General features: G+C 27.9%; 2 protein-coding genes across 2 annotated transcripts; one reads left to right on the plus strand and one right to left on the minus strand.

The window, feature by feature from the left end:
- The first annotated feature begins 682 nt into the window (after window positions 1–682).
- Window positions 683–4,905, plus strand: LOC127241863 (iron-sulfur cluster assembly protein 1-like). The gene is made up of 3 exons (XM_051261095.1): window positions 683–1,056; window positions 2,260–2,314; window positions 4,540–4,905. The coding sequence occupies exons 1-3, from the start codon at window positions 759–761 to the stop codon at window positions 4,706–4,708; spliced, it is 522 nt and encodes a 173-aa protein (XP_051117052.1). The 5' UTR covers window positions 683–758; the 3' UTR covers window positions 4,709–4,905.
- Window positions 4,906–7,784: 2,879 nt separating this feature from the next.
- Window positions 7,785–10,355, minus strand: LOC127241619 (probable protein phosphatase 2C 2). The gene is made up of 4 exons (XM_051260763.1): window positions 9,882–10,355; window positions 9,233–9,583; window positions 8,944–9,123; window positions 7,785–8,105 (listed from the first exon to the last, which is right to left on the minus strand). Exons 1-4 carry the CDS (start codon window positions 10,239–10,241, stop codon window positions 7,944–7,946), a joined length of 1,053 nt encoding a protein of 350 aa, XP_051116720.1. The 5' UTR covers window positions 10,242–10,355; the 3' UTR covers window positions 7,785–7,943.
- Between the last annotated feature and the right edge of the window lie 3,292 nt (window positions 10,356–13,647).

Below are 13,647 nucleotides of genomic sequence, written 5' to 3' on the forward strand. Positions count from 1 at the left end.
TAGTTTAGTCCAAAAATATGATTGTATTTGTATTATAAGATACTAATAGATGTATTTTTGTCATTTTCTCTTTATTTGTACTAATTTTTTATATAATAATTAATATTCAAATATCAACTCAAAAGATATCACAGTCTGGACGGATATAATATTAGTTTTTGATCTATTACAAAATCTCAAATGATTTTCTCCGAGTGGATGAATGAAGTAACATATTGTACGTAGTAGTGAGTTAATGTTTGTAATGTTTATTATATACTTAGGGTGTGTTTGTTTGGGGATTTGGATTTTGAATTGGTATTTGAATAGTAAAAATTTTGAATTTGAATAGTCGTATAAACAAGTGTTGATATGATATTTTGAATGTAAAATTAATTTTTTAATTTGATGTTTTTGTGAAAGAAAAATGGGATGAATAGTAAATTTAAAATCCAATCCCCCAAACAAACACACCCTTAATCAATCTTTGTTAATATACATAGAAACAAATTATTTCTATACCTTTACATTAAATTAAAATTTAAACCAAACAAACAAGCTCATCCTAAAAGTCTTAATTGGGCTTTTACATAAATGGGCTTTATAGAATTAAGGCCAATAATATTTTGTGATATGCCACTTCAAGCCCATTAAGGTCAATATACTTATATATATATATATATATTTATATGTAACCATTTCAGCCACAACCTCGATAAGCCTCGAATATTCGCGCACGACTGCAGAAAATTTGGGGGAGAAATCTCCGATCAATTAGAATGTTGCGGCATCTGACCAACGCGATCCGCGCTCAGCGGCTGGGTGCCCCTGCGACCGTCGCTGGTGGCGGGCTGCAGCGGATGTACCACGAGAGAGTGGTGGACCACTACAACAACCCCAGGAATGTCGGTTCGTTCGACAAGAACGATCCCGCTGTTGGAACGGGTCTTGTTGGAGCACCGGCGTGTGGCGACGTGATGAAATTGCAGATTAAGGTTGATGAGCAGAGCGGGAAAATAGTTGATGCGTGCTTTAAGACGTTCGGCTGCGGCTCCGCCATAGCCTCCTCCTCCGTTGGTACGTTGATTGACCGAATTGTGCGGTTCGTTGTGTTTTGTGATATATATATATATATATGCATTTTTCGTTTCTGAATTATTTCGAATTTGGTTATTGTGTTTGTGTTGGAATGGCGAATTGGAAAGGTTGAGACAATTTGGGGAAATTCCTTAGGGTTGGATGTGATTTACATGAAATTTAACCCGCTGGAAATTTGAGAATTCGGAAAACTTATTGTAGAAGTTGTATGGTCAAATTTGATCATAATCCGATCCAATTGTTTGCTGCCGTCGCTGAATTATTTAGAATCGTTCCTTTCGATTGTATATTTTATATGATATTGAACTTATGGTATGAGGATTAAAGTGTGTCTCCATTCCAAATTTATACAGGGAAGGTGAGGCAACATGATTCTTTTCCTACTGGGTGTGATTTTATCAAGAATAATTTTGTGCTTATGAATTTATTTGTCCTTCGTTAAGTGTTGGCAATGGAAATTTGCGCTTTGTTGTTTTGTTCATTACTATTTGCAATTGAGAATCTGTAGTCATTATCTGTTTTATGACATTGTATAAATTTATGTGGAAGCTTGTATGTTACATATCTCTTGGATAAGTCGGCGAAATGTTGTGTGTGATTTTCTTTTACTTGCTGCTGTGTATTGCCATCCATTAGTTAAGAGTTTGCTTTCACCAATTGTTGGAAAGCAATGTATTCATTCCATTATACTCACTCCGTCCCACATTGGAAGTCTTGGCTACTATGAATTCGAGAATTTAGAATGACTATAATTAGTAGATAATTAAAAATATATTAGTGAAAATGATTAACCTATAATATAAATTATTATAGATTAAGATTAAGATAACTAATTAGTTTAATTAAAATTTTAAAAAATTAAATTAGAAAATTTAAAATGAGATTAAGATGTGTAATCATTTTTAAAAAAAGTAAAGTGACATGAGATGTTAGACGGACAGAAACGGAAACATAGACATGGTAGGTGGGACGGAGGGAGTATCATGTTTTCACCTTGCGGATGAGATTATTGGAACTTCGAAACATACTTTGCTGGTTTTGTAAATTGTAATCCATTCTCACTCATATGTTAAAAAGAATGAACTTGTATGCCGAAAACTTTAAAATATGATGATCTTATATTCTTATTCTCTTCATGTACTGCTTTGAACTACTGTTGAAGTAAACCTTTTCCATTTTCAGCAACTGAATGGGTGAAAGGCAAACAAATGGAGGAAGTACTGTCAATCAAGAATACGTAAGTTAAATGCTTTTCTGATTTGTTTCCTGCATAGTTTATTCGCTGTGGTTTTTAACAGTATGCCCTTTCCATATTGCTTTGGAACAAGCTTTCAGTTAATTTTTATATTTTTACTAGGCACTCTAACGAATTTCTTTTATATTTTTACGTTGATGGTTTCAACTGTCTCCATGCTGAGCTAATTCTCTTGCCTTAAACTAGCAACTATTCAATCTTACTTTATAATGCTGAAAAAGTTTGTATATTCAATAATTTTCATATTGAGGTACTCCACCCTATGTACCAATATTCCTTCTACACCAGTTATGGTATGCGATGAGGATCAATTATGTCGTTCCATTTCTTGAGTTTGAACTTTCCATACTGATAGAAGAAGTTTGCTATGTACATATCCGTTATTTTAAACTTTATGTTATCCTGTTATAAGAAACATGTGGAAAGAACTCTTAAAGAGGAATTGCCTTTTTGGATGCATGTTTCTCACTAAAGAGGCATTCCAAATTACCCAATCTATCAAACCTAACTTTTCCAAAAGACATATGCATTCTACGATATTTATATGTGTGAAATAGCATGTGTTTCTATTTCTTAACATCATTTTGTTTCTTCTTATATGTGATATATTGCCTAATGATTAAATGATTTAATAGAAAATAGAAGTGATGATTCTGTGGTGCAAGACAAAGGATTTTGTGTGAATAGATTTGAGTATGAATTTAAATCAGACACTTATTGAATAAGAAGAATTCATGCGTGGTAGATTAGGTGTTTTGAAAATGTTATTATCTTGCAAGAGATCTAAACTTTGATAATATTTTATAGCAGATTGAATGATTGTTGTACAGTTGGTTTTATGCATTTATGCAAGGGACTTTATAATTTTGAAGAGCACATATTTGGTTGATTAGGTGTTTTGATAATATCATTGTCTTGCAAGAAATCTGAACTTAGAAAATATTTTACTATTTAGTTAGGTAAGAAAGTTTTTATTCATTTACTGTGGCCTAAATAATCCCAATCATTACATCCTTCTAAATCTTCCCTTCCCATTCCATCATGGAAGAAGGACGAAAAATTTCTGTTGTTTGGTAGTTAATAGTAGGGAAGAAAAAATTATATTATATTTAGGTAGAATGAATTGAAGAAAGGAGAAAAGTGGTTAAAAGTTTCATACTGAAAATTCGTTAAAACTTTTCTTGAGACAATACATGAATTTGTCCAGATGTTCTTGTCTCTCTTTAAACAATACAACACTATTTTTATAATTCTACTCCCTTCTCTTTCCTTCTTTTCCTTGGACACTCTATTGAAATTGATGAAAATGGCAGATTTGGAAATACTTCTCGCAGAAAGCTTTCCACCCATATTTGGACAGATGCTTGTGTGCCTTGTTGTCTTTTATTTTCGGAGTTATTATTTCTTTTTCTATTTTTCTTTTCTGTTTCCTATCATAAACACTTAACCTAGTTATAAAATTAAGACTACTTCTTTTCTGTATTAATCACTTGATCATATAAAACATATTAAATACAAATAAATAGAGGTTAACTAGTGTTTCATAATTAATTTATACAGGCAAATTATACTTGTCAAACATTCATAAACTTCTTGGACAATTTATGCTGATGTATAAAAGAAGTTGCTTTGATTGTTTCTTTAGGGCTTTGAAATAATTTGCGTCTTTCAAAAGATATATATGTGATAGATCTTCTTTCTTTATAAATCATATTAGCATTCAGAATGCCACATAGTGATCGGATGGTGCAATGGGTTTTATGTGACTTGAGTAGCAAGTTTACATAAGGAACATTATTGCAATCTGATTTCTTCCTTGATAACTGACAGAAAGGATTATGTTTGGTGAATTTTAGTATACACATGTCTCTGTATGTGATTTTTGGTTGGAATGTAAACCGAACAAATCAGATGAAGTTCAAGAAAATGTTTGTAGAAGTAACAAATATGTAAGGGAGAAAATGTTCGCAAACGGTACTGTAAAAATAACTTGCAATAAATATGCCTAATCTCGTCTGGTAAGTACTTTCTGTGAAGATAATATAAAGCCCCGACGCACCTCTAACATTACTCATTGCGTTTTATAAATTAAAGCTTCATTTAATAGGATTAATATCAACTTTTCATTTTCACTAACACTACATGCATCTTTTTCATTGTCTACTTGATTAAATCTCAGAAAATTTGGTTGTAAAATTTTATTTTAGGGAAATTGCAAAACATCTTTCTCTTCCGCCAGTGAAACTACACTGCAGCATGCTCGCCGAGGACGCAATTAAAGCAGCTGTGAAGGACTACGAAGCGAAGCAATCCAAATCGAAGCCTCTGTCTCAAGAGGCTGCTACCCCTGCTGGGGAGAAAGCTGCAGATGCTTGAACACTTGCTGTAAGTATACCGTATACCCAACTTTATTGTGTCGTAATGCTTTTTATACTTCTTGTTGACACCTTACGTCTTTTCCGGGCGTGTCCCGTCTCTCGTTTCTGTAATATTTTCTTGGGAAGTATTAGTTGTTATTACATTGTGGATTTTTTAAGTGTCTTAACTAGAGATCATATGGTTATTCTGCTTTAGGGAGTATTGTCATTTTCTGTTTTTTATTTTTGTCCATTGTCAAGTTTGGATACAGGTTCTTGGAGGATGTGTGTGTGTGTTTTTTCTTTTTAGTTTGAATTGGGAAGATTGGGCTTGAATTTTGTATTTAAATAATATTTGTGTGATGCTTTGTAAAAATAAATGATGTGTTTTTGTTTTCGAAAAATGTTGAGTCCAAATAGTAAAATTAGTTTTGAAAATTTTGGAAATAGTTAAAAATTTAGCATCTATGCGATATTTATAAGAGTAAATAGAAAGCTAATGTGTTATAATTTATTGTATTTAACATAGGTCACATTGGTTATATTTACCTTCGGTGTTATTGTATTTAACATTAAAAATTTTTTTTATTATTATATTTTGAAAAAATAATTGATATTCAAATATGAACGGAAAAAAGTAATTGAGATCCTTAGAATCGTACGAAGTAATAGTAAATGTAATTATACAATGTGATATGTTATATATTGTATTTATATTTGAGATGTGAGTTATATTTTGTGATGTTGTATATAATCCATTTATTTTACTATTTTGCTAAAATTAAAATATATTGTGCCGAAATTATAATTATATCTTTTTACATGTAATGATACTTTATTTGTTATAAAAATAGTTTCTACTATTTAACTTTTATAATTTTTTATAATAAAAATTATTTTATTTTATAAAATATTATATTTAAATTACTGTTCGAATAAAAAAATTAATTTAAAATTTAATAAAATAAGTAAAAGTTAATCAATTAAATATATTAATATTTATTTGTTAAAATATTTCTGATTCGATTTATTGTTTTATTATCAATTATTTTGTATTAGATATTTTCTTTTTATTATATTTTTCAAGTAAAATTTTTATTTACCAATATAATTTTCTTTCTTTACAATTTCTATCCTATCTCATTGCAATTTTATTTTATGTACCAAATACACTGTAAATCTTAAATCTTATTGCTGCTGGCTCTCCCTTCCTCTCTTTTTATAAAAGTTTGTAAGAAAATTAAAAATGATTGTATATGAATAAATACATTTATTTATTGAAAATGGATAGAAATAAATAAGTTTTAAATAATGATTTTGAGTGGGTCTTATATTATAAATCGGTCATGCCACATGGTATTTTTTATTTTTAGTAAATTTATTTATTTTAAATATACTTAACAAAAATATAAATCAATTTAATTAAATTTGTAACATAGAATTATTCAAATTCTCTTTATTTTTATTTTTCTCTTCAACAAACAAATATTTTTATTTATATTTACAACTTTTTATTTTTTATAAAATTAATTATAAATAGATATATATTTTTCATATTTGTATTATGTAAAATTTTTATTGAAATATAATATTGAAAATATTTATAAACAATATTATTATATAAAAAAATAAAAAAATAATATTATAATTTATTAACCTAAACTAATTAAAAATATTAAAAACTGAGAGTATATTGTCAATTGAAGTTAAGATGACAAGCAAATACTAAAAATTCTAAGTTTTGAATGTCACTATTCATGATTTTAATGTTTAACTAAAATTTGTATAAAATTACTTTTTTCATCCCATCTACTATGTCATAGTAGATACAAAAACTTAAAAAATATATGATTAATAAATAATTAAAAAAAATTATAAGTACAAAATAAATAAATAATAAACCAAATCTTATTGAAAAAGCATCGTGTGGTCAATTGACTCTTTAAAGCATTTCAATTTGGGCGTGACTCAGTCAGATTTTCCACAAAGAATTCATCAATTTGTTGAAAATGGATATTTGTTTCCTACCTCAATATTTCTTCTAATAAATCACAATTTAATTCTTATCTATATCTATCTTTATATATATATATATAAATAAATCAAGGACCTATCAATAATTCCATATTTTATATTGGATTGTTCAATGTGTTCATTAAAACTAATTATAAACTATGGATCCGTTCACGCAGCATTTTTTAATGAAATAAGTTTTAGTTAGGATAGGAGAAAATGTGTCAGATGTATAAAATATGCTCAATTCGTCCCAATACAATAGTCTTGTTTACTATTTTTGTCCGTTTCAAAACAATAGTCTTGTTTCCATAAATAATCGTATCACCGTAAAACTATCCCTATTTTTTCATTTTTATTACACAATTGCTACTACTTTTTACACTAATATTTTTTATCCATATTTTTTACCAACTACCAATATAATATCAATATTCCTTAAATCTCGTATCCAACCCAATTAAAATTATATTTATAGGACGGAGAGAGTATCATTTTTATATTGAATATTTAACTTTTTATAATGACTTTTTTATTTTTTTTATTTTTATAATGAATGACTTTTATATAAAATATTTAGTATTATTTATTATTATCTTTGAAAGTTTACAATTTAAAAAAAAAAAAGAAATAGTGCCGAAGTACAGAGCTAATTTGATTAGTTCAAATTTATAAACATGTTGTATAAATATATTTTTTGTGCTTAACTAAATAGTAGCGCATATTATATGAATTATTATTATCATTATTATTACTTGTAACATTTATATTAGATTATCCACCTTTCATAATTCTCATGCTAAAATTTAAAAACAATCATATGCCTTGCTAATAATTTCCAACAGATTTACTCCCTCCGTCCCATATCTATATATACATTTACTTTTTACACGAAATTTTAGGAATATTACTATTATATTTGAATGTAGTATAAATAAAAGTAAAAAAATTAAATTGCCCTTATTAGTATTGTATGATATAAATATAATGACGTTTGTGTAATATATTGCAAATGGAAAAGGTATTTATAATATTAGACATACAAAAATAGAAAAAATGGACAAGTTGTTAAGAGACGAGGAAGTATTACTTTCATGTGATCGTAATTTCTAACATTCATCAATATACATGAAAATAATCAAATGTTTATATATATCCAAATAAAATGTTAATAATCATTGAAAAGAATGTCGAACAAATCAGTAGTATGTATGTGTATATATATGTAATTAGCAGCAGAGTTAGCAAAATCTTCCTAATTGAATAAGCATGACAGTCATGTCATCTCTCGACCCTCTCGACACAGAAACATCCACAAGCTTCCGGCACGCCGCCACCGGCCGAGGTCGATCCACATTTACGCACATCGGCCGCGCAATATCTATAGCTTCTTGATTGCTTACCTGCGCGACCAAAAACCATCGATCCGATCAATATTTCAATTGTATTCGACAATTTTATCTTATCACTTATTTATTTTAGCTTAGGAATCGATCAAACTCCGGCGATATAATATTATAAATTTATCATATTTACGAAAATTTACTTTATCATAAACATTATAGGAATTGGTCTCCGTATTAGAATAATAATCTTGAATTTTAATCGTCCAAAGTTAACAAGTGATTAGATCAGATAAAATAATATTCTTCCTATCCCTTATATATACTTTTCTTTATTTGGACTCATGTTTTATCGTGATATATAATTTTAATTTTTTTAGGTTTTACTAATTTTTATTTACCTTTTATTTTGAATGATTTTATAATTATATTTTAAAAACTATAAAAAGTTTTTGCGAAGTTCTAAATTTAAAATAGAAAAGCATAATCCATAGCAACTTAAAGCTCTAAACCTCATTAAAACTCCGAAATTAAGCGTAATTGGACGAGACCACAAAATATCGTCCACCAAAATTATCCCACTATTCATTTTTTTTTATTGTCCACTAAACTTATATCAACCCATAATTTTATTATTTTTAATTTAACAAATAATAACTAATTTGCCACTGTTTTTTCTACTTATCTACTATTTTTATTATCAATTTTTTATTAAATTTCCTATAACACCTCTTTTTTTTTTGTTTTTATAAATTTTTATCAATCTTTTAACATTCAAATATCTTTATTTCTTAATTTTCGTGTTGAACCAAAACTTATCCATGTGCTTTCTGCAGTTTTAGAAATATTAGTATTATATTGGGATTTAGTAGAAATAAAAGTAAAAGACTAAACTAACCTTATCCCATAAACCATCGGAAGCCATGACAAGAAACTCGTGCTCGGGTCCGAGCCGGACAACCCGACTCTCCGGCTCGGCCGTCACCCATTGTTTCAGGTACTCATCTCCAATGCTTCGAGACACCGCCAACGACCCCAAAACTCTCCAAACACCGTTACGGCATTCCACAAAACCGCCCTACAAAAATACACTCGGCCGTCAGCTCCAAATCGCACAACGCGCCAATACAAACATATACATACATACATACATACATATATATATATATACACATCGAGGCGCTGACCAGAGCTTCGATTCTGTGCCTCTCGTCGTCCCGAGACGGGCAGTGATCCGACGTCAATGCCTCGGCAACCCCACCTCTGCTGCAGACTGCTCGACAGTCACCCGCATTGGCCACTACTAGATTACCGTTCCTGATCAGCGCCGTCACAGCGCACGACCCGCCCGGACAATCCGTTTTCAGAAACTCCGAATCGGTTTTGAAATAACCATTCTTCACAGCTTGTTCCGCGTCATCGTCGTCGTCGCCGCCGCCTCTTCTCCCCAGTTCGGTGATGATGTTCTTGTCCAAATTCCGCGCCGCAAATTCGGCAGCTTTCGAGCCTCCGTGCCCGTCGAAAACTCCAAACAATGCCTACATTACCATATATATTTAACCAATTTTCAAACTTGAAGCTCTTCAAATACATGGAAATTTTTTAGAATATCATATCAAATACTAATTTTTTACAATTTCCTATATTTTACAAAAGTTTAATTTTCTCATAAACGAAACTTCACCGTCTAGACGAGCCTACAAATCATTTTCCCTAAAATCAAACACATGGCAGCATCGAGAAACCGCAGATTACATACAAATTTGCACAGACAAGATCCTTACAAAATGTCCAAAACATTCGAACAAACTTAAGGAAGGTATTGCCGAATATTACCTGGTCGGAATCGCCTTGAAGCCCTACGGCAGCAGAGTATCGATCTTCCATCTCGCCTCTCCTCCCTCTCTTACAGCACACGGCATAGCCATCTCCCTCCATCTCCACCGCCTCAACCGGCGGCGGATCCGCCGCTACCGCCGCCGCCGCCTCCTCCACAAAGAACGCCGGAATATCCAGCCTCGGCGGCCTCTTCCTCTTCAGGACGGGGGATGAGTCTCCTCCGGTCAAGCACGTGACGAGTCCGCTCGCCTTGTGCAGGCGAATTAGTCGCGGGGAAGACGACTTTGGCGAGCAAATTGAAGCCGTCGCCGGAGTAAATACCGGCGAGCTCGAAATTGCGACGGTGCAAGACGACATCTGGATCGCGATGGACAGGAAAATCGTGAAAATGTCTCCAACGTTCGAATTTTGGGGATTTTAGGGTTTGGAAATTGGGAATTTGGGGTTTTTATAGTGAGTGGGAGAGCCGTTGGAATATCCGTACCGTGTGGAGGCTCATTTATTATTATGCGGTTTGTTTCTTTCTTTTTGTTTTCGATTTCTTTCTGCATTGACTCTTCCTAAATCTGTAATGTTAGAATGATACTTAGGCGTGTTATAGTAGTATTTTTGTAATAAAAAGTCCTTCTATTTATTTAATTTTGATTTGAAATTAGGATGGCAATTTGAATTTTAATTATATTTTAATATTATAATATTTTATTTAAAAATAATATTATTATGTGCTCACATAATATATATCTATTTTAAATTATTTAATTACAAAGTAATTATTTTAAAAATATCATATTTTTTTTTCTATAAATACTCTTACTTTATTATCATATTTCTATATTATAAAACAAAAACAAATTTATCTTTAAATTATTATAAATTTCAAGCAAAAAATAATTATTTAATTTCAAAATAAACAAAAAGATATTGTTCCCACTCAATCCCATAAGAAATGATATTATTTTTTATTTTTATTTTTGTCTGTCTCAAAACAACAATATCATTTTATAATTTAACAGTGGTAGTATTTATATAACATAATTAATATTTTTATAACTTTTAATATATCAATAAGGGTATTTATGTCTTTTAATTATAAATCAATATAATATTAATATTAAAAAATTTACGTACAAAAATAAATGATATTAATTTTATGTGACCGGGTAGTATTTTAATTAAAAACTTAAATGAATAGTATTTATTATTATTATTATTATTATTGTTATTATTATTTAAAATAAAAACAAACACAAATCTTTCTACTTTCTTGGGAGAATTTTCCATCTAAATACTCTCTCCTTAGGATAAAAAGTGAGTCGTTTATTTGAATTCGATACCCGAAATTAAAAAAGAAAAAACAAAAGGTTAATATTTTATTAAAATGTGAAAAAAAAAAGTTAATTTAGAGAATTTTTTGAAATTTAATTAATAATTAAAAAGTTAAAAATAAAATATTGTAAAAACAATAATTTTATTGTAAATAAACATTAAATAAAAAATAATAGATAAATAATAATTTTTAATTTTAATCAAATATAATAATAAAGTAAATTTAAGTGATGAACGAAAAATAAAAATAAAAATACATTTGACAAACATACAAAATAATTCTGTTTGGTTTATAATGTACATTATTACTATTTAAATTACTAATTTGTCCAATTTTTATTTTTATTTATAAAAATATCATCATATTATATAATTTTTTTTTTTTTCTATAACGTGGGAATTTGCGGCCGTTACCCGAAAATGCGCATTGTATAAAAATTTAAGGGTATTATTGATAATTCAAACTTAATCGAAAATGCATATTATTTTTTATTTTAAGTTTGAATTATATTTTCATATTAAATATGATAAAATATGTTGATAGTCTAAAAAAATAAATTATAGTAAATTATTTTTAATGAATAAAGCATATAGAGTATATTTTATTTGAAGATACACATTATATTTTTTATAATATTGCTTGAAAAATATGTCAAAAAAAAAAAAATGTTGAAAGAACACATGCTTATGTAGTAAATACTAATATAGAAAATATTTGATTTTTGACTTTTGCTTGACTTTGATTTTTTTTGTTTTTTTAATTTGAATTTTGATATTAATTTGTATAAAAAATAATGTATTTCTATTTTGTATAAATACAAAATTTAATAATAATTATTTTGATTTGAAACAAAAAATAATAAATTCACGATATTTTAGAAAATAAAACAATAAATAATAAAAAAATTAATACACAAAAAAAATTATGAAATATTTTATACAGTATTTTTGAAAATATATTATTAACAAATAATATCAATATATATATATCGAACCTTAATTTTGAATTCATATATATATATATATTTATATAATATTTACTTGACTTAGTCGAACAAGTATCTATAGTGACTTTTGAAAAGCCAAAATAAAAATCTAATTGATGGAGTCAAAAACCTTTTAAAGGTTGTGTTTTTTTTTTTTGTTTTTTTTATTTTTTTTTTGTTGGATTTACCATAAAATTTTATTACTCATATATATATATTTAAAAAAAAATCAAATTAAACAAATTTTTTTTTTTTTTTTTTTTTTTTTTATCTACAAATCTTACTTGTCACATATAATTAAATTCGACTGAAATTTATCCAAAATGTACTAATCAGATTCTACGTTATTAAAAAAAAAAAAATCTTTATAAATTATAGCCCAATTGCTACTTAAAATTTACTATGTTTTAATCTCCATAAAAATATATATATATATATATATATATATATAAAACTATTATATGGTTCCTGCCCCCATTCTCAAATGAACTATATGGTGTTTTATAGTAAATAAAATAACAATAATATTTTTATTAATTAGTGATAATATGTAAAATATTTTGATATTTTTGCCTACTGATATTCTATATAAAATAATTGTATGCATAATACAATATTTTTAATTTAAAGAAAAATTAGGGATATTTTATATTAATATAAAATTATTTTTTAAAAATAAAATAGATATTTTTGAATGTCACAGACGAAAATGATAATTAGTGCGAAATAAATATATAATATTTATTAAAAATCATATCGAAAAAAGAACAAAATCTTTATCTATCATTATTTCATTATTCATTCTTTAACACTCGCTGCTATTTCTTCTACTTGACCAACTACTTTGTTATTAATTATTTACTAAATTTCTTATAATATCCCACATCAATTTTTACTCACTATATTAAAATTTTATTATTTTTTTATTTTTTTGTGTCCGGAAATAGTGATATAATTAATCGGGACGGATTAATCATATTTTATACTTTCTCCGTCATTCAAATCTATACTTATTTTCTTTTTTTTTGGTTGTCATTCAAATTTATTTTCGTTTCATTTTTTAGTAAAAAAATACCACTTTTCTTCACAAAAAAAAAAAAATTATATTTTTATATATTTTTCTTAAAATCCGTGTCCTGTCAAATGAGCATGCAATTTGGTGACTGAAGGAATATTAATTTTTAACTTTTCATAAGTAAATAACACGTGTGTTTCATATGGTATGGAATTATTAGTTTATCCGTGCCACAAAAAATATCTATCTTCTTATAAACATTAGAATTTAGGTAAAATATAATTAGTAAATAATTTAAAATATAACACTCCCTCCGTCCCAATACAATAGTCTTGTTTACTATTTTTGTCCGTCTTAAAACAATAATCTTATTTTCATAAATAACCATATCACCATAAAACTACCTCTACTTTTTCATTTTTATTACACAATTGCC

This window comes from Andrographis paniculata, unplaced genomic scaffold, assembly GCF_009805555.1.
Source record: "Andrographis paniculata isolate CXL003 unplaced genomic scaffold, ASM980555v1 Contig83END, whole genome shotgun sequence".
NCBI lineage: Eukaryota > Viridiplantae > Streptophyta > Magnoliopsida > Lamiales > Acanthaceae > Andrographis > Andrographis paniculata.

What these genes read in the sequence shown, in the direction of transcription:
- LOC127241863 (XM_051261095.1), top strand. Translation starts at nt 759, where the DNA reads ATGTTGCGGCATCTGACCAACGCGATCCGCGCTCAGCGGCTGGGTGCC. An exon ending in CATAGCCTCCTCCTCCGTTG is followed by an intron (nt 1,057 to 2,259) that starts GTACGTTGATTG and finishes TTCCATTTTCAG; the next exon opens with CAACTGAATGGGTGAAAGGC. An exon ending in GTACTGTCAATCAAGAATAC is followed by an intron (nt 2,315 to 4,539) that starts GTAAGTTAAATG and finishes ATTTTATTTTAG; the next exon opens with GGAAATTGCAAAACATCTTT.
- LOC127241619 (XM_051260763.1), bottom strand. Translation starts at nt 10,241, where the DNA reads ATGTCGTCTTGCACCGTCGCAATTTCGAGCTCGCCGGTATTTACTCCG. An exon ending in TTCAAGGCGATTCCGACCAG is followed by an intron (nt 9,584 to 9,881) that starts GTAATATTCGGC and finishes ATGGTAATGTAG; the next exon opens with GCATTGTTTGGAGTTTTCGA. An exon ending in CCGATGGTTTATGGGATAAG is followed by an intron (nt 8,106 to 8,943) that starts GTTAGTTTAGTC and finishes TTGGTCGCGCAG; the next exon opens with GTAAGCAATCAAGAAGCTAT.